This window comes from Dasypus novemcinctus, chromosome 9, assembly GCF_030445035.2.
Source record: "Dasypus novemcinctus isolate mDasNov1 chromosome 9, mDasNov1.1.hap2, whole genome shotgun sequence".
Taxonomy (NCBI): Eukaryota; Metazoa; Chordata; class Mammalia; order Cingulata; family Dasypodidae; genus Dasypus; species Dasypus novemcinctus.
In genome coordinates, this window is record NC_080681.1 from 25,379,377 (window position 1) to 25,405,438 (window position 26,062).

At 39.6% G+C, this 26,062-nt stretch overlaps 1 protein-coding gene and 1 non-coding gene across 5 annotated transcripts in view; both read left to right on the top strand.

Moving 5' to 3' along the window:
* Positions 1 to 880: 880 nt before the first annotated feature.
* FRRS1 (ferric chelate reductase 1) overlaps positions 881 to 26,062 on the top strand; it is a 58,183-nt gene continuing 33,001 nt past the window's right edge. Inside the window, exons 1-6 of one of the 4 annotated variants that reach the window (XM_058303136.2) lie at positions 881 to 960; positions 7,766 to 7,941; positions 17,924 to 18,119; positions 21,770 to 21,906; positions 22,943 to 23,037; positions 23,765 to 23,912. In XM_058303136.2, the coding sequence (XP_058159119.1) occupies positions 7,933 to 7,941; positions 17,924 to 18,119; positions 21,770 to 21,906; positions 22,943 to 23,037; positions 23,765 to 23,912 (585 nt within the window). In that variant the 5' untranslated portion in view covers positions 881 to 960; positions 7,766 to 7,932. Of the gene's footprint in view, positions 961 to 1,067; positions 1,173 to 7,765; positions 7,942 to 12,511; positions 12,532 to 17,923; positions 18,120 to 21,769; positions 21,907 to 22,942; positions 23,038 to 23,764; positions 23,913 to 26,062 lie in introns of those variants that run through there. The other 3 variants (XM_058303135.2, XM_058303137.2, XM_058303138.2) reach the window with 3 other exon arrangements.
* On the top strand, positions 1,095 to 1,198 carry LOC111758700 (U6 spliceosomal RNA). The gene has a single exon (XR_002792883.1). It is a non-coding gene; the product is annotated as a U6 spliceosomal RNA (small nuclear RNA).

Below are 26,062 nucleotides of genomic sequence, written 5' to 3' on the forward strand. Positions count from 1 at the left end.
AGAGGTGCACGGGTCCGGGGGTCCTCACCACGCATGCTGGAGAGTGGATAAAACCCCCTTCTCTCTTTTAAAATGGTTTTAGATAAATTACTGGTATTGGTTGCCAAACAGATAGAGATCACAGTTCTCCGTGTGTGCACAGTCTGTTTTCCAGTCTGCATATGTTAGTCATGGTCTGAACTGGAGTGTTTAATGCCTGCAGATTCATTGTCTTTCCCTAGCCCTGTTTTTTTTCCGCAAAACAATCTTGTGAAAAACAAAGATTAGAGCTTTAAAATAAACAAAAGCAACAAAAGGTATACATTTCAGAGTAAATTTCACGAACTAAAAGAAGTCTTTTGAATTATTTTTCAGTTAATTGAAATAGTTTGCTAATTACTATTTTTCTTTAGATAGGGTTGCTAGATAAAATTCAAATTAAGTTTGAATTTCAGATAAAAAACAAATCACTTTTTTGAATTAGTACTGTCCTATGCAATATTTGAGACATAAAAATTGATTCATTGTTTTAAGTGTAAATGTTTCACGATGGAATATTTTGGTACATTCTTCTACTAAAAACCATTCATTTATCTGAAATTCAAATTTAGCCAGCCATCCTGTATTTTAACCTGCTAAATTTGACAACCCCTGGTAGGTTGCCAACTAGGTCCTTTTGTTTGTCTTTACCTAGTATTTTATAGAACAAGTATGCATTTTCAAATAATCTTGTTAAAGATAAAAACATAATCTCGGTCAAACAATTACTAGTTGGTGAAAGGGTTCCTCTGTGTAAAACAGAACCTGCAATTCTCAGCAAAGGAGTTCTAAAGTTAATATTGGTCTTGCAAATCAGGTTATGCGGCAAAGCTTGGGAAACATTCCCTTCTGATTACTAAGTAAACTGGCTCCACCCAGCTGCTGAAATGATACAAGTTGAAACAAAATAGGAAGTTGGCGAGGCTGCTTTCGCTTCACAAGGTAAGTGTCTCCAACTCCCTTTCGTCAAAACTCTCTGCAAAGTGTTTGAAATTTGAATCCAGCTAAGCAAATGGAAGGGGAAGTAGGCGGCTGTGCTGACCGCGGCAGTGGGAGCTGGTTTTAAAACAAGGCTAGTGCTTGCTTCGGTGCACACATTGTAGAATTGGACCCATAGTGAGAAGATTAGCAAGGCCCCTGCGCCAGGATGACAGGCAAGTTCACGAAGTTCCATATTTTTAGCCAGAGGTGGGGGAGGGGCTGGAGGCTCCCAGGCTGGGAGCACGTGACCTGGCCCCGGGCCTGGGCGGGCAGTCCCTCCTGAGAGCCCTCCTGGTCACCCATGGTCGCCAGACCTGGGTCCCGGGTGTGGCTGAGGGAGCAGCTGCCCCAGGCCAGGACGCAGGCGGGTGGCCTGGCCTCCCCAGTGTGCCTGCAGCACGGCGGGCCGGCCTTGTGGGGCCACAGGCCGCAGGGCTGCAGCCTGGACCCCGAGGAGGTGACTCAGGAGATCACAGACAAGAATCTTCCGAGTGCTGGGGGCCTGTGGAGACCTCGTCCCGGAGAGCATGCCCACGCACAGCCTGGGGCTGTCAGCACCTTCTCCGTTCTCACGGGCCATCCGAGCAGTTAGTTACTGAGCAGGTGCAGCCTGCTCCCTCCACGCCTTAGCCACCAGCCCTCTGGGGCATTGGGGTCCCTCCCGGATCAGAGAAGCCCAGCGCCTGGTTCTGCTGGGCTGAAGGGCACAAATAATCGCGAGAAGTGCTTGGTGGCTGCGGAGGGAAGGGGAGCCACCTCTGCACTAAGTGCCCCGGAAGAAGCTGCTGTCATCCCCCTGTGGCAGTCCAGTCCCCAGTGCCCGGAGCGGGGAGACCCGGGATGGGCTGGGCGGGGCTGGGCCCGGGGCCATCCATTCCATTCTGTTTCACCTTTCCCTTCTGCTCTTACTGCCAAGAGCCTGTCCCTGCACCCTGTCCTAGGGAGCGTGGTATTTAAAAGAGAGAACTATATTGTATTAAAGGTGATTTGATTTTGAAGAAAAAAAAAGGATGTGGGTAATTGGAACATAGTAAATGGCCTGCCTCAGTTTCCTAGGCTGCTGAAAGCAGATCTTGAAATGGGTTGGCTTAAACAATGGGAGTTTATTAGCTTACAGTTTGAGGCTGAGAAAATGTCCAAATCAAGGCATCATCAAAGTGATGCTTTCTTCCTGAAGACTGGCTGCTGGTATTCCTGGGCCCACTGTCACATGGCAAGGCACATGGCAGCATCTACTGAGCTCTCCCTTCTCTTCTGATGGCCATCAATTTCAGCTTCTTACTTCTCTGGTTTTCTCTCTTTCTCTGTATTTATTCCTGTGGCTGTTTGAAATTATTTTTTGAATTCCCAAAAGAGAAAGATTATTATTATTATTTTTTGAAGATTTACTTATTTATTTATTCCCCCTCCTTCCTCATTGTTTTGTGCTGGCTGTCTGCTCTGTGTCCATTTACTGTGTGTTCTTTTGTGTCTGCTTGTCTTCTTTTTAGGCGGCACCAGGAACTGATCCTGGGACCTTCCCAAGTGGAAGAGAGCTCAATCTCTTGTGTCACCTCAGCTCCCTGGTCTGCTGCATCTCTTATTGTCTCTTCTCTGTTTCTCTTGTTGTGTCATCTTGCTGCACCAGCTCCCTGAGCAGGCCAGCACTCCTGCACAGGCCAGTACTCTGCTTGGGCCAACTTGCCACATGGGTCAGCTTGCCTTCACCAGGAGGCCCCGGGAATTGAACCCTGGACCTCCTATATGGTAGACGGTACCCCAATTTCTTGAGCCACATCTTCTTCCCCGAGATTATGTTTTAAACTAATCTTTTCCTCTGGCTGTGACACCCACTGATTGCATTAAATAAGTGGATGGGCCTTTGATTAGATTACTTGATAAGATTGATTTAGGGCTTTTGATTGGATACATCAGTGAGGTGTGACTCAACTTGAGTCTCTCCGCCTTGCTAGGTCTGATATTAACAGAAACACAGAGAAAGACTGACAGCAGGCAGGCACGGGAAGAGTGCTTTGCCATTTTTTATCCTCCCATGTGTCAGAAAGGAGAGGCTAAAACACCTGAGCCCTTTGCCTGACAGCTTGCAGCCGAAATCAGGAAGAAAGCAGAGCAGCCGACCCAGAGACGAGGCTGGGTAATAGAAAAGCCCTGTGCCTGGTTGCCCTCAGCTTATGTGGTAGCTCAGCCATGTGGCAGCTCTGGGAGATGGTACAGCCTGGAGGAGAAGACAGAGACCAGGCAGAGATCACCCGCCATCTTGCTTCAACACATGGCCACTGAGTAAGTGGTAAGAAAGCACCACTTAACGGTGCCTTGAGTTGAACTTTACATGGCCTTGGAACTTTAAGTATTTACCTCAAATAAATACCCTTTATAAAAGCCAGCATATTTCTGGTACTTTGCATTGGCAACTCTTTGGCAAACTAAAACAACTCTGGTTATACAAGACTTCAGTAAAAGGATTAGAACTCATCCTGGTTGAGATGGGACACACCTTAACTGAAGTAACCTCATCAGAAAGTCCTACTTGTAAAGGGTTCACACCTATAGGAATGAATTAGATTTAAGAACATGTTTTTCTGGGGTACGTACAGCTTCAAACCACCGCATTTCACCCTCTGGGCCTCCGAAAGACATTTCTATATCCAAATTACACGAATTCCATCACAATATCCCTAAAGCCTTAAGTTATTTCAGAAAACGATGCTAAGTAGAAAGTCTCATCAAAATCAGCTATAGGTGTGGTCTGTCCTGAGGCTCAGTTCCCCTCTGTCTGTGGACCTGTGACACCTACAGAACAGTTACCTGTTTTAAATATACCAAGGAGGGACAGACAGTGGATAAAGATACCCATTCCCATTCCCATAGAGAGAAAGTGGAAGAAAAACAAGGGTCACAGGTCCTAAACATTTCTGAAACCCTGCAGGACATACTTCATTAGATTTCAAGATCTAGAGTCATATACATATGAACTGATGTTTGGTCCTTTGGGCCTGATGGTGTGGCAGCCCCACCCTTTCCGAGTGCTTGCAAAATGGCCTAGCTCCCCTCAAACAATGGAGTGAAGGCTCAACACTCACCTTGTTTCAGGGTGATGGCCAGACTCTCTGCAATCCAATCCCTGGGACATAGACTCAAGCCTCTCAGAACAGTAGGGTGTGGCCAGATTCTCCACAATCCCTGGGGAATATGTTCCACCTTCTCTGAAGACTGCAGTGGTGGGCACCTGAACAACAAGACAGAAGGCCCACCCTCTCCAAATGCTAGGGCAAACTCACTCTTTCTATACACATGGGTGGGCCCATTCTCTTGGCCAAAGAAGATGTCTTTGGTCCAGACCTTAGCTTCCATGGTTCTGCCCTTGAAGTGATTCTTCCTTCAGTCTCTCACTTTCAGACCAGGCTAGCAGTTGTTCTGTTCATATAAATCTTGCAAAAAACCTGTTGGTTTTGTGTGTAGTACACAAGGGTCCAAACCATCAGATGGTAGGGCTTTCTACAGATCCACCTTGGATAATTGCACCATCAATCCTGACTTGCACTGAAATGGCTGACTGGATCCATGTTCTGTTAAATCCTCACATGGATCACTGTTCTCTCAGGACTCACTTCTGGAAACTCAGGATTTTCCAAACCATCAATTTCTGGTTTCTTTGGGCCCAGGGGTTCAGTTCCCAGCTTAACCCTTTCCTCTCCCATTTTACTAGAAGCTGCAAGGAGAAATCATGCTGCACTTTCCACAATTAGTGTGGATATTGCCTCCGCTAAATATCCAGGCTTGTAGTTCTCAAAGTCTGCCTTCCATCTGACATCATAACTTAATTTCGCCAAGTTTTCTCTGCCACTTTAAGCAAGAATTATCTTTCTTTCAGTTTCTAATAACACATTCATCATTTATGTCTAAGACCTGATCAGGAGTACCTTTAGTGCCCATATTTCGACCAACAGTCTCTTCAGAGCAGTCTATCAAGCACCTCACAGCTCTTCCAGCCTCTGTCCATCACCCAATTCCAAAGCTGTTTCTACATTTTTGGTGTAGACAATAGCAGCACCCCACTCTCCTGGTACCAAAACCTATTTTAGTTTCCTAGACTGCTTAAAGAAATTATCATGAAATGGTTTGGCCTGAAAAATGAAAATTCATTAGCTTACAGTTTTGAGGCTGAGAAAATGTTGAAATCAAGGCGTCACATCAAGGCAATGCTTTCTTTCCAAAGGCCGGTTGTCAGTGATCCTTGCCTCCTCTGCAACATGGCAGGGCACATGGTGGTGTTGGCTAGTCTCTACTGTCTCTTTGAGTTTTTTTTTTTTTTTTTAAGATTTTATTTATTTACTTATTTCTCTCCCCTTCCCCCTCCCCACCCCGGTTGTCTGTTCTCTGTGTCTATTTGCTGCGTCTTCTTTGTCCGCTTCTGTTGTTGTCAGTGGCAAGGGAATCTGTATTTCTTTTTGTTGCGTCATCTTGTGGTGTCAGCTCTCTGTGCGTGCGGCACCATTCCTGGGCAGGCTGCATTTTCTTTCACACTGGGTGGCTCTCCTTCCGGGGCACACTCCTTGAGCATGGGGCTCCCTTACGTGGGGGACACCCCTGCGTGGCAGGGCACTTCTTGTGCACGTCAGCACTGCACATGAGCCAGCTCCACATGGGTGAAGGAGGCCCGGGGTTTGAACCGCGGACCTCCCATGTGGTAGACGGACGCCCTACCCACTGGGCCGAGTCGGCGGCCTCTTTGAGGTTGTTGATTTCATCTTCTTGCTTCCATGGCTTTCCCTTTGTCTGAATTCATTCTGTTTATAAAGGACTCTAGTAATAGGATTAAGACCTATTCTGAATGAGGTGGGTCATATCTTAATGAAATAACCTCAACAAAAGATCCAGCTTCCAATGGGCTTATATTCACAGGAATGGATTAGATTTAAGAACATGTTTTTCTGAGGTATATACAGCTTCAAACCACCACAAGGTTTAACATGTTATTTGCCCCGACTTATTTTCCCAAGACTGAATGAAGAAAATGGAAAAGTTACTTGTCAATTGTGCTGTAAACCCAGGGAAACCAGGGTTAGATTGTAGAGTTCCAAATTACCTTCTGTTGAGTGGCTTTCTCTTTTGCTTTTACTTCATGCTTTCACTCGAACTTTAAAATCTTGTTCCAAACGCTTCAACCATTTACTAACTTGTCAGATCTGACAGATCCCAAATTGGTAGTCAATGTACCACTTTTTATGCTCTTTGCTTTTTAGAACCTTCTCTGAAAATGTCATAACTCCATTTGTTAATTTAAAAAAAAATGATTTTTTTTCTGTTTCCTGCTGTGAAAATGGAGTCTGAAACATTTTTGTCTTGAGAAGTGGAAATACTTGACCTAGTTTTCAATTTGCCCATTTGAGATTCAGCTATCAAAGTCAATTTAATTCTCCATGTGGAAGGTTTCTGTGAAGAGAAAGTGAAATTATTAGGAAGAAGGGAAATGAATTTTCTGAAAAATTTGAGAAGGCTTAAACAAACTATAGGACAGATGCAAGTAATATGTAAATATATTAGTTGTCTAACTACATTGGTGTTTGTAAAAAATTAGCACATACTGGTGATATTGAAAGTTAATAGTCATGATAAATAGTATCAATGACTATTTATTGACATATTACTATCTCTAGTCATTGAATATCTTTGCATTCATTCTATCTGGAGCTTTACTTCTATGAATGGAATCTCTGCATTCCTCCTCAGACTCTTATAGAGTGGACTTAATGTTCTGAATTGTGTAGGCAACTTTAGATTTCAACCCCTTGGTACAATATGTCCCCTACCTCCATTATTCATTGTAAAATTTTCTACATCTTTATTTCTTTTATTTTCTACATCTTTATTTCTCTAAGTAGGGAGCAATGACATAGAGTGAAAAGAACATGAAGGTTGGAGTTAGATTTAGATTCTAATCTTAAATGATATGCTTTTTTGGTAGACTCCCCAGCCTGTTTCCTCATTCCTAAAATGTAGATAATACTTGCTTGTTGTAGGGATCAGATGTAGACTTCTAAATACCAGGTTCTCACCAATGTGTTTCTTTTTGGCTTCTAATAACCTCTTTCCTCCCCTGCTATAGTAAAACAGTAATTCTTTTCACCAAAGAAATTTCATTCACCTCATATACACTTGTACTAGGTCTTAATTTTTCTGTCTGCATCTCCTTATCCTTCTGTGGTTCTACCTACTTTTCCAAAATTCTTATTTCCTCCTAACTCTGAAACCACTAATACTACTCAGGTGAATATCTGTTTTCACCTCTAACCCTAGTCCTAGGTTTTGGTCATAGTGCAAAGCCTGCTAAGTATTAGCTTGTGGTTATAATGTGTCCCAAAATTAATTTCTAATTCAGTTTGGAATTTCAATTCTATTTTCTAATAGAAACAGTATTATTCTAGGCCAAAGCCTAGAAACAAAAGCCTGTTAACTCATATATTAATGAAAATACTTTATATTTGTAACAAAATAAATAGTAATAACATTGAGTTCTGTAATAAAATAAAATCAACTTTAAAGCAATACTCAGTAAGAAGTAGTTTTTTTTGCCTTGAACATTGTTTGTGGAAGCTAGTTGATGGAAATTCTGAAAGGAGCTTTGAAGTGCTTTTAGTGATTGCAGTGTTTTTATGTTATAGTTAATAAAAAACCTTTCTCTGTTCAGAAGATTACTGTAACAACTCCAATTTATTTTTAGCCATATTTATGTGGTTTTTTTTTTGGTTGTTGTTTGTTTGTTTAGGTTCACAAATGGAATGAAGAGAGAATAAGGCATTTTTCCTTTGGATTCATTTCTAAAAAGCCTCCTTGTCACTTGGCCTGTTTGTTCTTTCTTTAGTTCTGAAAACTCTCCTTTTTACTGAAATTATTAATAATTCTAATATTGAATACCATCCAAGGTTAAACCTTATGATCAAGGTAAGCTGTATAGTGGTGCTTTTCAAACCCTGCATTAAGATTGATTGGTGGGTAGTTAAAAACAATTCTGTATGATGTAACTGATTTTAAAATAATAATACAGGTATAGAAAATATATGAATTTGTCATGTGTGTTAAAGAGAAATATTTTTTCACGAAGTGTTTTTTGGGTTATAATATAAAAATACTACTTATTTTGGGTTGTGGTAAAAAGTTAAAAAATCCACCGTACATAGCAACAAAAATATCCTTTTCTACCTTGTATAAATAAATAATAGTTATAGCTAACTACTTTGGTTATGTTTTCCTTTTTATGGCCCATTCTTCACAATTAAGAAAACCTTGTTACTCATATCTATGACTCAGTTAAGACCCTCAGTGTACGTTCACACTTAATTTTTGGTGATTTAGAATGACTATTACTTGCCTGAGTCCCCACAGTTTTTGTGTGCATGTTAACTTTTGAGTTCCTTTGATACCTGGATTTAAAATGAATAACCAACAATCAGATCTAGAGCTTGAGTGCAAGATAACTGTACTTAGTTATTTGCTTGCTTAATCATTTGATATGATTTTTTTTTTTCAAGATTTATTTTTAAAAATTTGTTTCTCTACCTCCCCCGCCCCAGTTGTCTGCTCTCTGTGTCCATTCGCTGTGTGTTCTTCTGTGACTGCTTCTATCCTTATGAGCGGCACCAGGAATCTATGTTTCTTTTTGTTGCATCATCTTGTTGTGTCAGCTTTCCGTGTGTGTGGCTCCATCCTTGGGCAGGATGCACTTTCTTTCGTGCTGGGCAGCTGTCCTTGCGTGTGGGGCTCCCCCACGCGGGGGACACCCCTGCATGGCACGGCACTCCTTGCGCACATCAGCACTGCGCGTGGGCCAGCTCCACACGGGTCAAGGAGGCCCGGTTTGAACCGCAGACCTCCTATGTGGTAGGCGGGTGCCCTATCCATTGGGCCAAGTCTGCTTCCCTGATATGGTTTTAAAATATGTGCTTTCTTCCATCTTTTCTTATTTTCACATATTTTAGGGTCACATTAAAAACTAAAGACATTTAATGATCAATCTATGTTTTAAAACCCTTAATTAACAAATACTCCGTTTTAAATGAATATCTTAAATTTAAATATTTTCAATTGGATTCTTTTCATCTTATCTGAATTTTACTTTGTTTTAATACATGTATTGTCTGATTAATATTACTTGCCTCTGTGGTCCGCAATCACAAGATTAATTGTGTATTAATCCAATTGGGTACAAGAATTTAGTATTTACTCACTAAAGAATATAATTGTTTTGAAGTGTTACCTTTATATGAGGTTTAGATACAACACAGTGTAAACATTCTTTATACCCTTCTATTAAGCACTTGTCCTTAAGGGAAGAAAGAAAAGTGTATAAATGTCATGAAGTTTGGGAATATTTCAGTTAGAGAACTAGGATAACCTTTCTTTTAATCTTTCAAACTAACGGTCAGGTCTTTGTCCTAGAATGACAAAGGGCAAGTTACCTTTTATCTTATCTTCTATATTGTGTAAACAGTAGAATGTGAATATTAAAAACTTAAAAAAACTCTACCTTATATAAATGCTGAAAGTTTTTCTTATGCTTAAAGGGTGATCTTATAATGTAGTAGCTTGATAGGTGGATTCCATAATTTTAGCTTAGACTTTTCCATGAATAACTACTTGTTCCCTTTCCTAGCATAACTAAATGCACTCTACTGGTATAGGTTGGTTAATTAATTAATATGTTAGTTTGACAATAGGTTGTTCCTTAAATCTCTGACTGGAAAGCTGTCAACTAGCCAATGTAAAGAAAGTGGAACTTCATCCTGAATCATCAGCATTTGACAAAGAAATTGCCTATTTCCCTCTCTGACCTTGCCTATTATATTTTTCTATTGAATGTCAGGTGGTGGTGACTTAGTTACTTCCCTTTCCCATCCTGTGCTTCTTGTTCTAATAATTCCCAACATGCAACTCCACTTTGCTTTCTTAAAGCCATTAAATTTTAGATTGAAAATGGCCTTGAATTTCTTCTGGTTCACTGGATGTATTTTGTAAATGAAGAAATCGTAACTTAGAATAAATGCCCTGAGTGCTGCTAGTCAGCTCCTTAGTGCATAGCAGACTAGAAATCTAGTCTTGTTTCCTCTGTCACCTGACGGGAAGTCAGTGGTAAATATTTGTTAAACTTGAACTAACATTTCCCATTATACCTTTCTTTCAGTAAGTGGCACAGTGTTGAATTCAGTCATCGTAACTTGGTCAAAGTCACTTGGTTAGATCTAAGAACTTGATCCTCTCCAGTGCATTGTGGTGGGTCCTGAAAGCAGGTGTGCTCCAAACTATCTGGAAGCCAGGATTGGTCTGAAAATTCTGATATTGCTCCATGCTGGACGTTGCATGTTAGAAGACAGGACGCTGACAAGGCCTGTCCTGAGAACACGGTTGAGATAGTGGTGACTCAGGCGTTTGGGCAGGGAAATCCAGCTGTTTGGGTACCTGGACCATAGTCTAGAAGCACAGGCTCTGGGTAGCAAGGTCACCATCACCCAGGGAGGGCAGGTTGTAGTGGGCTCAGAGTGGGCACATTAAGGACCTCTCTTCCTTGGGTCTAGAGGCACTACTGCCTTGAAGAATTCAGGATTTGACTGGAGGTTGGAAGGAATCCTCCACAAATGGAGCAGCATCTTGATAACACTGCATAATTTTCAAAAAAACTTAGCCAGCATTGTTTCTTTTTCTCTTCAAAACAATCCTGTGAGATGGGTTGTTATCTTTTTAAATAAAATCAGCATTACAGAAAAGTTGCAAACAGTACAAAGAATTCCTGTGTAGCTTCGCCTAGATTCAGTTAATGTTTGTCCCATTAGCTGTTTCTTCTTCCCTCTCTCCATCTTGCCCTCTCCCCCTTTACCTGTGTGTGTGTGTACATATATTTCTTCAAGGAACTTCAGGCTGAGGTTTAGACTCTGCGATATCTGATCCTGAAGCTTTATCCAGCTAGTGTTATAACCAAGTTTTTACTTGAATGCCAGGAGCTCACAACATGCTCTCCTTTATGGTTTGTCCACTCAATGAGGTGCAGGAGAATAGCTTCAGGCCAAAGCATAGGGGTCTCCCCGATCCTTTCTGAACACTCCCAGCATGCACATGAGGGCCACTCTTCTCCCTCTGGAAGTGGGACTGGGGGTTTGCAGTGGTGGACTCTGATGGGGAAGGGGCCAGCAGGGACCATGAGATCTGACTGCTTTAGATCTCACCTAGCTCATTCCCATGAGCTCTGCTACTTTTCTGTTCAGGATTTAAAATTCTTCTTTGCACTCTCTCAGTGTCTTCTTGATGTCATTTATCTCTTTAACCACATAGTCTTTCAAGTCATTAATTTGATTGGGGAAATTTGCATACATCTTGCTGATTAGTTCTCTCAAATTCTGAATCTTTTCTGGGCCTTTGATATATTCCTTTTCTTGGGCCATGTCTTCTATTTTCTTAGTATGGCTTGTAATTTTTGGCTGATGTCTAGGCATCTGGTTAGGATGTAGTTTACTCAGATGCTCCTTTTTTAAAATCTTTTCTAGGGATTTCATGACAGGAGGCTCTGTGTTACCACTGATCTTTGATTCTTGGCTTGACCTGGATTGTTAGGGTTGTCCCTGCTGGTTGCTCAAAACTGAGCACTGGACCCAGTAATTGATTTTAGATTTGCTTCCTAGGGCCTTGGGAAGGGAGACTAGAGAGGCTGGAAAAAGCCTCTTAATTTTCTTGAGTGCACTTCCTTGTTCTGCCAGCAGATGGCACTCTTTGGCAGTTCTCAGTTCAACGCCTAGTGGGAGCGTGTGTGTTGCACCACAGATGGTGGATCAATATGGTAGAGCTTCCCATCTGGAGGCTAGGAGCCTTGTAATTCAAACTTTCTCTGAGACAGTTCTCCAGCCTTCTCTGGCAACCCCCTCCCTTTTCCTGCCTAGGGATTATTTCCACTCCCCTCTGAGTCCTCAACAATCAGTCAGGGTTAGTAGAGAAGGAGATTGGGGGGGTTGTATATCTTTAGCCCCTTGCGGACTCCCAAGGCAGGAATGGTGCGGCCCCACCTGGCTTGGAAGGGCTCCTGGGACACAGCAGACCAAACTTGTGGGTCAGAAGCTGAGTCAGCCTTAGGCTGTGTCCCTCTCTCTCCCCTTTTCTGAGGTGGTAGATCCCTGGAACCCCTGTTGCTTGTAGTCGCAGGCCCAGAGGCCTGAGAATTCTGATGTGTCTTTAGTGTGGGGCGTGGTGCTAGCAGCAGTAGCTGCTGGTTTCAGCTCACAGTTCTGTCATTGCAATTTCACTCCTTTGCTCCTCTCTCCTCTGGGTGGTATCAGCCTTCACCTTGCGTCCTAGACCCTAGAAGATCTTCTGTTTGGCTGTTTCAGCCTGTCCTCTAGTTATTTTTCTGGAGGAGAAGAGAGTTCCATGTGTTTCTAGCCTGCCATCTTCTGGGAAGTCAGCACCTCTGACTGCTTTTAAGAAGACTTCTTGTTCTGGTGCTCGCCCTGTTACTGCAGTCATTCAGCTGTTGTCTGGAGCCCTGAGAAAGAGGTTTGTAGTAGTTCTTGCTGGTTGTTTTAGTTTTATTTTGTAGTTTTCAGAAAAGTTTTAGTTTTAAAAAATTGACTAGCTTCATATTTATATGTATAATTAATACCCTTCCTTTTCGCATTGCTTTTGATTTTTGTTCTCCCCCTCCCCCCCAGTTATCTGCTCTTCTGTGTCCATTTGCTGTGTGTTCTTCTGTGACCGCTTCTATCCTTATGAGCAGCACCAGGAATCTGTATTTCTTTTTGTTGCATCATCTTGTTGTGTCAGCTCTCCTTGTGGGCTACACCATTCTTAGGCAGGCTGCACTTTCTTTTGCACTGGGCGGCTCCCCTTACGGGGCGCACTCCTTGCGTGTGGGGTTCCCCTATGTGGGGGACACCCCTGTGTGGCAGGGCACTCCTTGCGTGCATCAGCCCTGTGCTTAGGCCAGCTCCACACGGGTCAAGGAGGCCTGGGGTTTGAACCGCGGCCCTCCCATGTGGTAGGTAAATGCCCTATCCATTGGGCCAAGTCCATTTCCCTGTTCTATTGTTTTCTGAGTTGTTGCTGTCATACAGGAAAGCTGTTTAGAAAATTTTTGGTTTTAATCAATTCACATTGTTGAACTATTTTTCAATAGGTGATTTGGCAAAATAAAGATGTTAGATGTTCAATGAAATATATTGGATATTTAGATAAACAATTATAATGTCTGAAAAATAATAATTATGTTTATTTTCTATTATTGTGCTTCTTATTTTTGTTTCTTACACTGGCCAGAACTTTAAAGCCAAAGTTGAATAATACTTGCAGTATTAGGTGTTCCAGTTTGCTAGGGTGCCAAAAGCAATATACCAGAAATGGGTTGGCTTTTACAATGAGGATTTACTAGCTTACAAGCTTCTGAGGCCATGAAAATGTGCAAATCAAGGCATCATCAATCTATGCTTTCTCTCTGAAGACCAGGATTGCCAGTGATCCTGGACTCCTCTGCCACATGGCAAGGCACATAATGACACCTGCTCATCTCTCTCTTCTCTTCTGTGGTTTGGAGCTTCCAACTTCTTGCTTCTTGGGCGTTTTCTCTCTCTCTCTGAGCTTCATTCTCTTATAAAGGGCTCCAGTAAGAGGATTAAGACCCACCCTGAATGACGTGGGTCACATATTAACTTAAGATGCTACCCACCAAAAATTCCTACTTACAATAGATTTATACCCATAGGAATGGATTAGCTTTAAGAACACACTTTTCTGGGGTATATATAGCTTCAGAGTATTACAGTAGGCATGCTGGTTTTATTCTTGTTTTTAAATGAACTGTTTCTAATATACTAATATATTAGTATGTTAATCAAACTTTATAAATTGCATACTATAAAGGCCATTCTTTTTTGGGGGGAGTGTGTGGGAGACATCTTTTTGGATCACAGTATTGCCTTCCAGTATCATTGTATTCTTATACTCTTGTTTTAGCTTTATCTATCTTTTCTGCAATACAGTTTAAACCCATAAATGTTCACGGCTATTATATCTCCATTTTGGATTTTACCTTTTATTCAGTTATCTTATTTGTTCCATTTAGTATTTTGTCTTGCATTCTACTTTATCTGATAATAATAGTACCTATGCTTTCATTTTTTGTTATACCTTTGTCCTATCTTTTATTCTTATGCAGTTTGCTTTTTAGTAAGAGGTATATAATTAGATTTTTTCCTTTTTAATTCTTTCAGCAACTTCATTTTTGATAAAGATGTTTAATCTGTTAACATAGTTATATTCATATTTTTATAACTATGATAGATTTTTTATTTTTCTTCTTTAATTCTTTTTTATTCTTTTTTTTGCTGAATGCAAATCTTTCATTTACTTTTATTTTTTACAGAGATCTGGAAAACATTTGATGTGTTTTACATTCTAATAATGATTACTTTTAAGTTTCTAAAAACTTATTTGCTGTTATGTTTCTGTAATTATCAATGTCAGTTGCTTATCAATGATAAATTTTGACTTTCTCCTTGGTAGGCTAGGAATCTAGTGTGCTTTTTCTTCTCTCATATTCTTCTGTTTTCTTGTCATTATTAATTTTATCTGGGCTTTTGGAGTTGGATTATTATTTTGAAGTATTATTTTTATATTATGTATTTTTCTGATATTTTGGCAATTGGATCAGTTCCATAAGATTTAAAATAATAATTTAATATAACTTAATACATATTACTACATTTAAAGCTCACTGTAAAAAGCCTTTTTTATCCCTGAGGAATTTTTTTTGGATTCATCTATTGGTTGGCCCTAGAAGTCATTTTTTTAAAAGTAAGGATACTTGTGTCATATCTTTTCTCTGTACTTGCATGTTTGAGAATATATTGCTGCTTTGACCTTGGGGGACAAGCTATCAAAGAAAATATTTCTTTCTCAAAAAGCTTTAAAGTAGTTAAAGTACAAGCCTATGCTTTTTGGAAAACACTAAGAAAATATATTCATGTGCAGAGTAGATCATGCATCCACCACACATCATCTCTCGTACTAGAGACTGACAGTTACTGAGCTTTTAGTATGTGCCAGGGACTGTTCTAAGTACTTTATATATATACTAACTCAGTCCTCAAAAAGCAGGTACAAGGGAGAAGATGTGGCTCAAGCAATTGGGCTCCTGCCTACCATATGGAAGGTCCAGGGTTCAATACCCAGGGCCTCCTGGTGAAGAAAAGCTGGCCCGTGTGGCGAGCTGGCCCATGTGGCGAGCTGGTCCACGTGGAGTGCTGGCCTCCATGGAGTGCTGGCCCGTGCAGGAGTGCTGGCCCATGCAAAGAGCTGGTGGTGCAGCAAGACGCAACAAAAAGAGACATAGAGGAGACAGTAAGAGATGCAGCTGATCAGGGTGCTGAGGTGGCACAAGAGCATGATAGCCTCTCTCCCACTCCAGAAGGTCCCAGAATCAGTTTCCAGAGCCGCCTAATGAGACACAGAAGAACACACAGCAAATGGACACAGAGAGCAGAAAATGGAGGGGGGGGGGAGATAAATAAATAAATCTAAAAAAAAAAAAAAGTAGGTATAAGGTGGGTGTTCTTTTTATTCCCATTTTACAAATGGGTTATGGAGGCATCTAGAGTGGGGTCACTGTCCTAAGGCTCACACTCTAGTTGGAGGGTGAAGAGCCTGGATTTGGATTGAGACAGTCTTACCCCAGAGCCCCTGCTGAGCACTGTGCGCTGCTGTCCCCAGCCAGAGCCACAGGTCACAGTGGACTGTATGTTTTTCCAGACCTTTACATGCAAATATATATCTACTTCTTTATATATGTTTTCTTGCTTATTGTTGTTATTGTTGCTTTGTTTTGTTCTTGAAATACAAAAATTTGAAATACAAAAATACAGATTTGAGTATAAATAATTTTTCCAATTTTGCCTAGACTATCATGATTTCTTTTGTTCAGTAGATTAAGGTCTTCTTTATGTATTTGTATATTTCTTCTTATACCAGAATGGGATAATACTGTACCTAATATTCTGCAGTTTGCTTTTTGGGCACAGAATTCTAAAGTCATATTCTTTCTCCCCTTAGGTCCCCATGTTGCTGTTTTGTTTCTTGATAGAGATGGAAGCCAGCTTGATTTCTAGGCCTTGCAATTAAAATTATTATTTTGGCCTAAATATTTAAAGTGACTTGCTTATTGTTGCTATTGTGTTGTTTTGTTTTTGAAATACAAAAATTTGCCAGGACAGATTTGAGTATAAATATTTTTTACTAGTTTTGCCTATACTATCGTGATTTCTTTTGGTCAGTAGACTAAGGTCCTTTTTTTTCCCTCTAATTAAAGGTTTCATTTATTCTACTTTTGATTATTATTTGTTTCAGTTGCTCTGGCTTCTTTTTCAGGCATCCCTCCTGCCAATAGTTTGGTCTCTGCTGTTTATTTTCCATGTTTTCATCTGATTTCTTGTCATTTTCCCTTTGACTCATTTTCTGTGCAACAAGTTCTCAAAGAGTGCCTCAAGTTTATCCTTTGCATCTTAGGTTTTCCATCTCCAGTGTGGACTTTAATTTTGCTATTGCACTTTTTGGTTTCCCTGCAGTCTTATTTTACTCTTTTTTCTTCTTCTTAATTATAATGAGCTCTCCTAAGACCCTCTGTTCTTATTTCATTGAATCAAGAAAATATGACCTTTTTTTTTAAAGTCAAGCCAGTAAAAAGAACTTTTTTGAGAAATGGGGTATAAAACAGAGCTTGTTGAGAAATGGGGAAAGATGGAAATACACACCAAGATTTGGTGCAGGCTCTTCTAGGCAAGATAGCCAAGAAAATATGGCTTTTAATTGAGACTCTTTAGCAATTATTTTATTAAATATTCTATTTCTCATAGTAACCAGCCATTTTCAAGTTATGCTTATACTTTGAGTCTGCAGAGAAATCATGTGCTTCCCTTATGCTATTATTTTTTTCCCAAGGCTCTTGGTTGTTGTATTTCTTCCATTTGCTCATCCTGAAATGAGGAGAATTCTACCCAGCTGTGATATTTGACAAAATATAGGAATATTTAATACTCTCCGGCCCTAAGCCATCTACTTGACAACTCCAGGTATAGATGCAGGGCTAGTTAAAGACTGCAGCTCAATTTCTGGTGTCTAGCAGGAATTCCTGTAGTGTAGTTCTGGTCCAAGGTGGGGTCTTTTCTCACCCCTCTGACTATTTACATGGCTATAAGAAGGACAATTGATTCTAGGTACTCTATGTCTGTTTTCTATGTTGCCAGTGAGCACATGTATCATATAAACAATTCACTTTCTATGGCGAATGATCTGCTTCTTGGATTCTTCCCATCTCAGCCTCTCTGCAGTGTTGGCTTCATGACTATCGTGCCAAGTGTCCCTGCCTATCCACCTCCATTCTTGTATGGTATGATTTGCAGGTGCTGAATATATGTGTGTGAAGTGAAGTGGTGACAGGGGCTAGAGGAGGGTGGGACTGTTCAAACCCATGTCAGACTAACACAGCCCTTCTCTCCTCCCTCCCTGCCCCCCTCCTTGTACATGGGAAGCAGGCACTCAACCACTGAACTACATCCGCTCCCCATGTTCTCTCCCCCACCCCCGAGATGCCTCTCTCGTTTGTCTGCTTGCTCTGTTTGTTGATTCTGCTTGTGTGTGCTTGGTTTTTGCTCATCTTCTTTGGGAGATACTGGGAACTGAACCTGGGACCTCCCATGTGGGAGGCAGGTGCCCAACTACTGCTTGCACCACAGCTGCTCCCTGTTTTTTTTTGGTTTAATTACATATTTTGAGAACATGGTTAGCAAAAAATTGAAAGCAAGTAGTTACCTAAAATTACTGTCATGTGATAGGAAAGTTTTTACATTTTATGTTCTTTTAATTACCTTTGAAAGTAACATGCTTTTAATCTCTTTTTGAGATGGCAGTTCCTGGATATACCCTTAGTATCTTCATCGTTCTGTTGCACATTAGTTCTGTGGCTAATTATCCCGATGGAAAAGTAACAGAATCCTGCCACGGAATGATACCTGAGCATGGTCATACTCCACAGTCTCATCCTGTTCACCATATTTCAGTGAATCAGAAGACGTTCACACCAGGACAGCAGCTCAAAGGTACTGTGCAGGAATTAACTACTGGCATTTGTAGTTTCACTCCTTTACTGTTTATTGAATCTCTATTTTTATTATTTGGCTTATTTCATTTAAATCTGGTCACGTGTTTTTCGTAAGATACCATTATCTTATACTTCCCTTTTTTTTAAAAGATTTTATTTTTTAATTTATTTCTCTCACCTTCCCTCCCCCCCACCCCCTCAGTTGTCTGCTCTCTGTGTCCATTTGCTGTGTGTTCTTCTGTGACCACTTCTATCCTTATCAGCAGCACCGGGAATCTGTGTCTCTTTGTTGTTGCGTGTTCTTGCTGTGTCAGCTCTCTGTGTGTGTAGCACCATTCTTGGGCAAGCTGCACTTTCTTTCAAACTGGGTGGTTCTCCTTACAGGGCACACTCCTTGTGCGTGGGGCTCCCTTATGCTGGAACACCCCTGCATGGTATGGCACTCCTTGCGCGCATCAGCATTGTGCATGGGCCAGCTCCACACGGGTCAAGGAGGCCCGGGGTTTGAACTGCGGACCTCCCATGTGGTAGACGGACGCCCTAACCACTGGGCCAAGTCCGCTTCCCTGTACTTCCCATTTTTCTGTTCAACTGCTAGAGATGACTATATTACTTAAATGGTATATCAATTTCCCTATCAGAACAGTTTTTAAATTACATTTTTGTCATTATTTAGTATATCTTTATTAATAGTACTATTAATATAATTGAAAAGGGAAACAAGGCTTTTTAAAATCCTGTTTAAAATAAAATAAACTCTTGTACTTCTCAGTATAGGGTAATCTCCTGTGTTTCCCTGATTATTATGCTCCAATAAAGATGTGCCTTTAACAGCATTCTACAAACAATGTATCGTGCAACTCTTGGAATGCGCAGTATTAATAGGTTCTCTCTAACAATAAGGCTATATAGAAAAATAAGTTTGGAACTTTCTGTGTGCTATATCTAGCTGTTTGAGTTTTACTTTGCACAGTAGGGTGTTAAAGGTCCAGATGGGTTTGTAGTAAAGAAACAAGTATTTACCTTCATCTAGCATTTTCAAAGATAGTTTGGCCCATGCACTGCTCCCTTACCATCAGCCATCTTTTATTATCGAAGAGCCCTTCCCATCTCACAAAGTAAGTGTCCTATGGAACACAGTTCAGAACTTATTTGTCTATAGGATGAGTCCTACTGTTTTTTTCTTCTCCTGGAGTAGTTTTGCATATGCACACCTGATTCTAAATGTGGTCTTTGACAAATGAGCCTTTTTTTATGTTTATTATTATTTTTAAAGAAACTTTAGATTACATGAATATTACATGAAAAATATAGAGGATTCCCGTATACCCCACCCTCTCCCTCTCCCACACTCCTTCCCATTAACAACGTCTTTCATTAATGTGGTAATTTGTTACAATTGATGAACACACATTGAAGCAGTGCTACTAACCGTGGTCCATGGTCCACATTGTGGTTTACACTCTGCACCATGCAATTTCATAGGTGTTGACAAAATGTGTTGTGACCTGTATCTGTTACTGCAATGACATGCAGAACAATTCCATTATCCCCCAAAATGCTCCATGTTACACTCACTCTTCCCTCTCCCTCCCTCAAAACAAATAAGCCTTTTAAGAATGTCTTTAGACACTCTTGTCACATCCTTGTGTCTCTAGTAAACTTGTTTAGCTGGATGTTAAGTCTATATTGCTTTCTTCTAGCTATTTTTTTCCTGAAAATTTATTGGAAAGCCTTTCTCTTTCATTTCAGCATGTTCATTGTCATTCAGAATTCTAGAGCTGGAAGTGACTTTATTCAATTAGTCCCACTTTCTCATTTCATAGAAGAGCAAAGCGAGGTACAGATAGATTAAGAGACTTATCAAAGTTTATACATTCAGAGCTGGGTGAATCCAGATCTTTAGGGTCTTCACCCTGTATTCTCTATTTTTTTTTTTTTTTTTTTAATTAGGCCAGTAATTTATTCAGGTAGGGAGGAAAGAGAATTGAGAGAAAATAACAGAGCAGGGGTCCCAGGTAGTGAGGAAGGGGATGAAAAGAGGTGAAGAGGGCTGATTTACAAGCTACAATTTCCCGTTACAGGTTATAAATCCCTAGGGTTACTTGCGTGGCCACACGGCAGAGGAAAAATGGCGACAGCGGTACACAGAGGGTAGGACAGGTCCGCAGGCAGAAGAGCAGGGCTAAAGAGCTCTCTGTTTTTCTAATAAATTAATTTCAAAAAGAATCACATTCACCTCTGACTTTAGTATCATCACCTATATAATGCTGTTTGCTATTTATAAAATACCACGGTTCAGCTTGAAGGATCCAGACATGTTAATGGGGAATGTATAATGACCTGTATCCATCATTGCAATGTCATGCAGGACAATTCCAATGTCCCCAAAATGCCCATGTTGCACCTTTTATTCCCTCTCCCTTCCCTCAGAACCTCTGGTGGCCACTGCCTTTATATCAACGATATAAATTCCTCCATTGATAGAACAATCGTAAGTCTACTTTAGTCCATAGTTGCTTTCCCCCTTGTGTCTGTTCATTCCCCAATCTTGAGGATTTGGGGATGGTGAAGCCCACCCTGTCTCTGACTGAGAGGGCCCTTAGATCCCACGGGACAGATGGATGGAACTGTCTTGCTTGCAGTTGTGGATTCTCTCTGTTTTTTGGAATGGGTGTTGTCCATCATCATCCTTTTGTTAGTTTTCCTGGTGAGTCCAGTGAACTGGAGAAGTAGGTGTTGCTACTCTGCTGAGATTCAGGGCTCCACTGGCATATGAACAGACCAAAGATTTAAGTCTCTGGACAATATATTTAACATGTATAGTGCTTGTTATAGGTTCAGATAAAAGGGGCAGAAGAGCCATGTGTAGGGAATTTTTAATGAGTTTAACTCTGTTACATTGGGGAGCATATATTCCAAAATATGGCTCATTGACAGGGTGCCAAATTCCTGAGCTTGACTGCCCTGCTTATAGTGTTTGAGGCACTGTTTACTGTGGCAGTCGGTGAGATCCTGCTGAGACGTGCCTAAACGTAACCTCTGGAATAACCTCCCGACTCACTTTGAAGTCTCTTAGCCATAAAAAACTCATTTGTATTTAATATTTATCCCCTTTGGTCAAGGTCTTTTTCCAGATAGGGATTTCAGCTGAGGGTTCATTCTAAGAATTTATCAGACATTGAGTTTAACAGTGTAACTAATGGTCTAATAATATAATTTTGGAAAATTAGTACTTGTGAGGGGTAGATTAAAACAATTCATATATATTGTACTACATTTCAAAGAATTATGTTTAAGTAAAATTTGCTTGATAATAAAATACTATTCAATTTCAGTTGAAAGACTACATAATGAATATGCAACAATGAGAACTATCCGTACAGATAGTATCAGTAAAAAACAAATGAGTATTGTCTTAACCAGGCTCTTAAATATTTTCTAGGAGCTATGTAATTTCAAATTTCATGTGGAATTTAAGTATATTCAGTCTATGCTCATGGCTAGTTGGACAAATTTGACCTTAAATTACCATGATGTTAAAAGTGTACCTTCTTGGACATAGTTGTGACTACCTGCCTCTTCTAAACAGTGTCCTTTTTGGAATGTTGTTAAACTTCTTAAACCATCTTGTTGTCTGTTTTTCAGTTTCTTTGTCAGGGCCACAGTTTAAAGGCTTCCTGTTAGAAGCTCATGATGCTGAAGATTTGAGCGGCCCTCCTATTGGCTCCTTCACGTTGATAGACAGTCAGAGATCGCAGCTTCTGACTTGTAAAGATATACAGGTTTGAGTGTAGTTTGATATTGATTTCTGTCAATTTCCTTAGGTCTTTCCACTACAGGGTGGTGGTTGCAAGATAAACAATGAGATTGCCCAGGTATTGCAGGCATCTAAATAGATTCAGTGATCAAACTTTCCCCTTAATTTTACTTACATTTAAATTTACTTAAAGTTCGAAGAGTTTGCATCTTTTGATGTTTTTTTATCACACTAACTCCTGTAATATTGATTAAAAAAAACTTTTTAGAGCAGTTGTAGATTTACAGAGTTCCCATATACCCCCATCTCACAAACAGTATATAGATTTGGGAAGGGTGCTAATATTGATGATACAGTTCAAGAGTGGAATAAAGGTCTAATTCTTGCCATTCATTAATATTAGGAACTGTCCTGAGTGCAAAAGATATGGTAATGAATATGACTTATTTTTGTTCCTTGAAGAACTCATAGCCTAATAAGACAGACACATAAGTAGAATAGTATGATAACTTAGGTTAGAAGTACATGTGAAGTGAGTGGGGAGCATGGAAGGGCATACCACACCCAGGTTGGAAGGAGATGAGAGAGAGCTTCTCGGAGGAGGTGATCTCCAAGCTAAGCCGTAAAGAATAAGTAGGAATTTGTCAAGTGAATCAAGGGAAAGTGAATTACTATAATATAATAATAAATATTTGGAGGTAAGGAATTTTTTTCTTTTGACAAATCTTATCAATTCCATTTGTATATATTAATGGAAGAAATATAAATTTATAGTAGAAATGAAATAATGGTCAGGGTCTGTAAAATATTGGTACAACCAGTATTCATGACTCTCTTTAGTTATTAAATTTTTACCAACTCTAATTTATTGAGAGTTGGTAATCTGTTGTCAGCCAATCAATGTGATTTTATTGAGTACCTGAGTCCTTATTCTAAATAAAATAGTCTTCACCAGAATGCTAAAGTCATGCAATGATAAAATACTTTGCAGAAGGATAGCAGTTTCAGCCATACTGAACTCCTGAGTAAATGAATAGTAGTTCTTTTCCGTTTTGTTTCAGGGGTCAGCTGTGAGTCACACAAGTTCATCAAAAAAAAATGACATAGAAGTCTACTGGAATGCTCCAAGCAGTGCCCCAGATCACATACAGTTTCTGTGAGTAGATGAATTTGTAACTCTGTGATTAGTTTAATTGAAACAATACTGGCCTATCATTTTTATACTTACGGGACATTCACACAGATAGAAGAGGTTTGGTGCAGGAATGGCACCATTCTTATTGTTCCAAGAAGTTGTTTTGCTTGTTTGTTTGCTTTTCACCAGTATACACTGAGGATCTAATGCAGGACCTGGCAATAATAGGCACTTGTGTAGTATTGAGTGTTGCAGCTGTTTGGTATATATGATGTGAAGGTGGGGACCTGACCCCAGTAAGAGCTAATGGGTACTTATGCAGCCTCTATTCAGGTTCTTGATGTACCTACCTGCTCTGCATGCTCTTTGGGATAATTTGAACAACCCAACATGAAATGAGTAGTTATATATTCTTCATATGTCAGGGAGTCAAAATCTGTGCCCCTTAGCCCTTGAATCTGGCATTCATGGCTCCTGTGCATATGCCCAAAGAATGGACAAGGGGAAGAAAGAAGAAAGGGGAAGGAAGAGTGAGACAGTGCATGAGCATGTGTGAGGGATTGAGAGAGAAGTAAAATTCACCTAGTGATGAGGTAAAAGAGTTATTAGAGGTTTGCCTTAGTCATACTATTAGGTATTAGTAAGTTGCTTGTTCCTAGTCCATTCCTTTTCTTTCCTTTTAAAGTATTAAATTTTTTGATAGGTTAAAATCAAGGTTCTGACTAATTTCACTGGGTTTGCATTTCAGAGTCACAGTTGTTGAGAAGTATAGAATCTACTGGGTGAAGATTCCCAGTCCTGTAATTTCACAACCAAATGCACTTCCCTTTACGACACCTAAAACTACAATACCACCTTTGTCAACATTACCTCCAGTCTCCCATTTAACCAAATCAGTAAGTAACATTTTTACTTTCTCAACAAATGCAATCTAAAATAACTTCCTTAGAAATTGTGATTCTAAGCTTGGTGACATGCTTAGTAAGTAAGTACCTGTACTGGCTTGTGGTAGCAAGTTTTTGGAAACTCTGTAGGAATCTGGAAATCATCATTGCAAAACCCTGCATGTTCAAGGTGTGGTTATGACAATCGCGTGTAATCTGCACTAGCAGTGGATATGTCTCCATTTTGAAAATAAATCTGATAAAGCAACAAGTTTTTTTTTTTAATGCAGCCAAATTTCAAACATGAAGAGGAATCGTAAGCAAATTTAGACAAGATTTGGAAAAGAATTTTGAAATGTTGATATAGCACTTAGATCTTATTTCACTAAGGTCAGTGTGTACTAGAGAATTCCAAGTGCTGAACCATAGAAAAACTCTTGTAGTCTCACCAACTAGAATTCCATTGAGGCCCTTGAATTCAAAAGAATTACTACTGTGTAAACATATCTTGGAAAGGGTAATGCCTATTTGAAATATTAGGAAGAAATGATTTATTGAAAGTAATTCTCATAAATTAGATTTCCTAAGTCAGAAGTGGCTATAATGAAAAACATCTTGCGGCAGATAATTACAATAGAAAGGAAAAACTCGGGCCTGAATCCTGACTTGTCTATGTTCTGTGTGTCTTAAGACAAAGTACTTAAATTCTCAGAATCTTGTTTCTGCAGCTATAAAATGAAATACCTACTTTTTAGTTTCATTATGAGAATTAAACAAATTAATGAAAGTTTTCTGACTGTTCCTTGCACTTAACAAGGTTAGTAAACATTAGTTCCTCTTCTCTTTCCTTACCATTTTGTCCTTTTCTACCCTCTTGTAAAGTAGAGAAACCCAAGTAAAGCATTCATGCTACTACTTAATGTCATATTTTGTTTTCCTTCTCTTCTACATCTTGTAATCTATGGGCTTTGTAATGATGTATGATTATGAATGTTGCATTTTTATTTGACCACACAATTAGATCTATTATTTGTACTAGTTCTCAGTTTATCTATCTATCTATCATCTATCTATCTATCTATCTATCTATCTATCTATCTATCTATCTATCTATCTATCTATCTATTTAGTTTTAATGTTTATTTATTTAAAAGATGATTTAACAGAAAGAGCAATAAGATTGGACCTGAGCTTCTTGGTAGGAATCTGTTGGCAATATTGTGGTCTTTCCATATAATCACATAGAAGGTATTAGTTCTTAGAGTTTTTATTGTGTATTGGCTGTCAAGTTGATAGTCTCTAAGTTCTTGCACAATCATAGGATTACAGCATTTTTAGCACTAGAAGAGACCTCAGGGTCTGTTTTGTTTAGTTCACCTATTGTATAGTTGAAGGTAAACGGACCCTGAGAGAAATCTTTTGACAAACATGATGTAGTAAAGAGAAGAGCAAAGACCAAAACCCAGGTTTCCTAGTTCCTAGTGGCTTATTGTTTCTAAGATTTCTCTTAAAATTCCTATTCATTCTAATTACATAAAAATTAATGTTCAGTTCTCTCTGAATGTACTGTAACAGTCCATTCTAAGAGGGTCACTTTTTGTTTGCTCTGTCACATTGGTGTTTTTTGAGACTTGTCCTCTTATTTACCTTACCCAGAAGCTCTGAATTAAATCATTGTAAGTTGTTTCCTGTTTTTTCTCCCCCTAAATTATCTTAGTTGTTGCTATTATTATTATTTGCAATGGCGGTATACATAGGGACTAACATTTTTTTCTTGTATTGTTTTACTATCAAATTTGAACCTGATTTCTAGAAGGAGAGTCCAGGGTATAAGTATAAATACCTGCTAAGTGTTTGCTTTTTAAAATTCCATCTCTGAAAATTAAAGGATGCCTTTTAGGCCAGAATTTCAATGGGGCCTTAAATATTCCCTAAGATGTTTTTCAAAATTTACCTGAATTTTTGCTCCAGACCCTAACTAATTTGAAATGCTATGTGTATCAAAAGGAACTATGGTACTCTTGCACAATTACAGTCCAACTAGTGTTGCGTTTTCCAATTTTTAATTAAAGTTAACTAAGGTTAAAAGTTCACAGCCTAGCTATTGCTCTCATCATTTCTAATTTGGAATGTGTCTTTTGTTCCTTTATTCGGATCCTTAT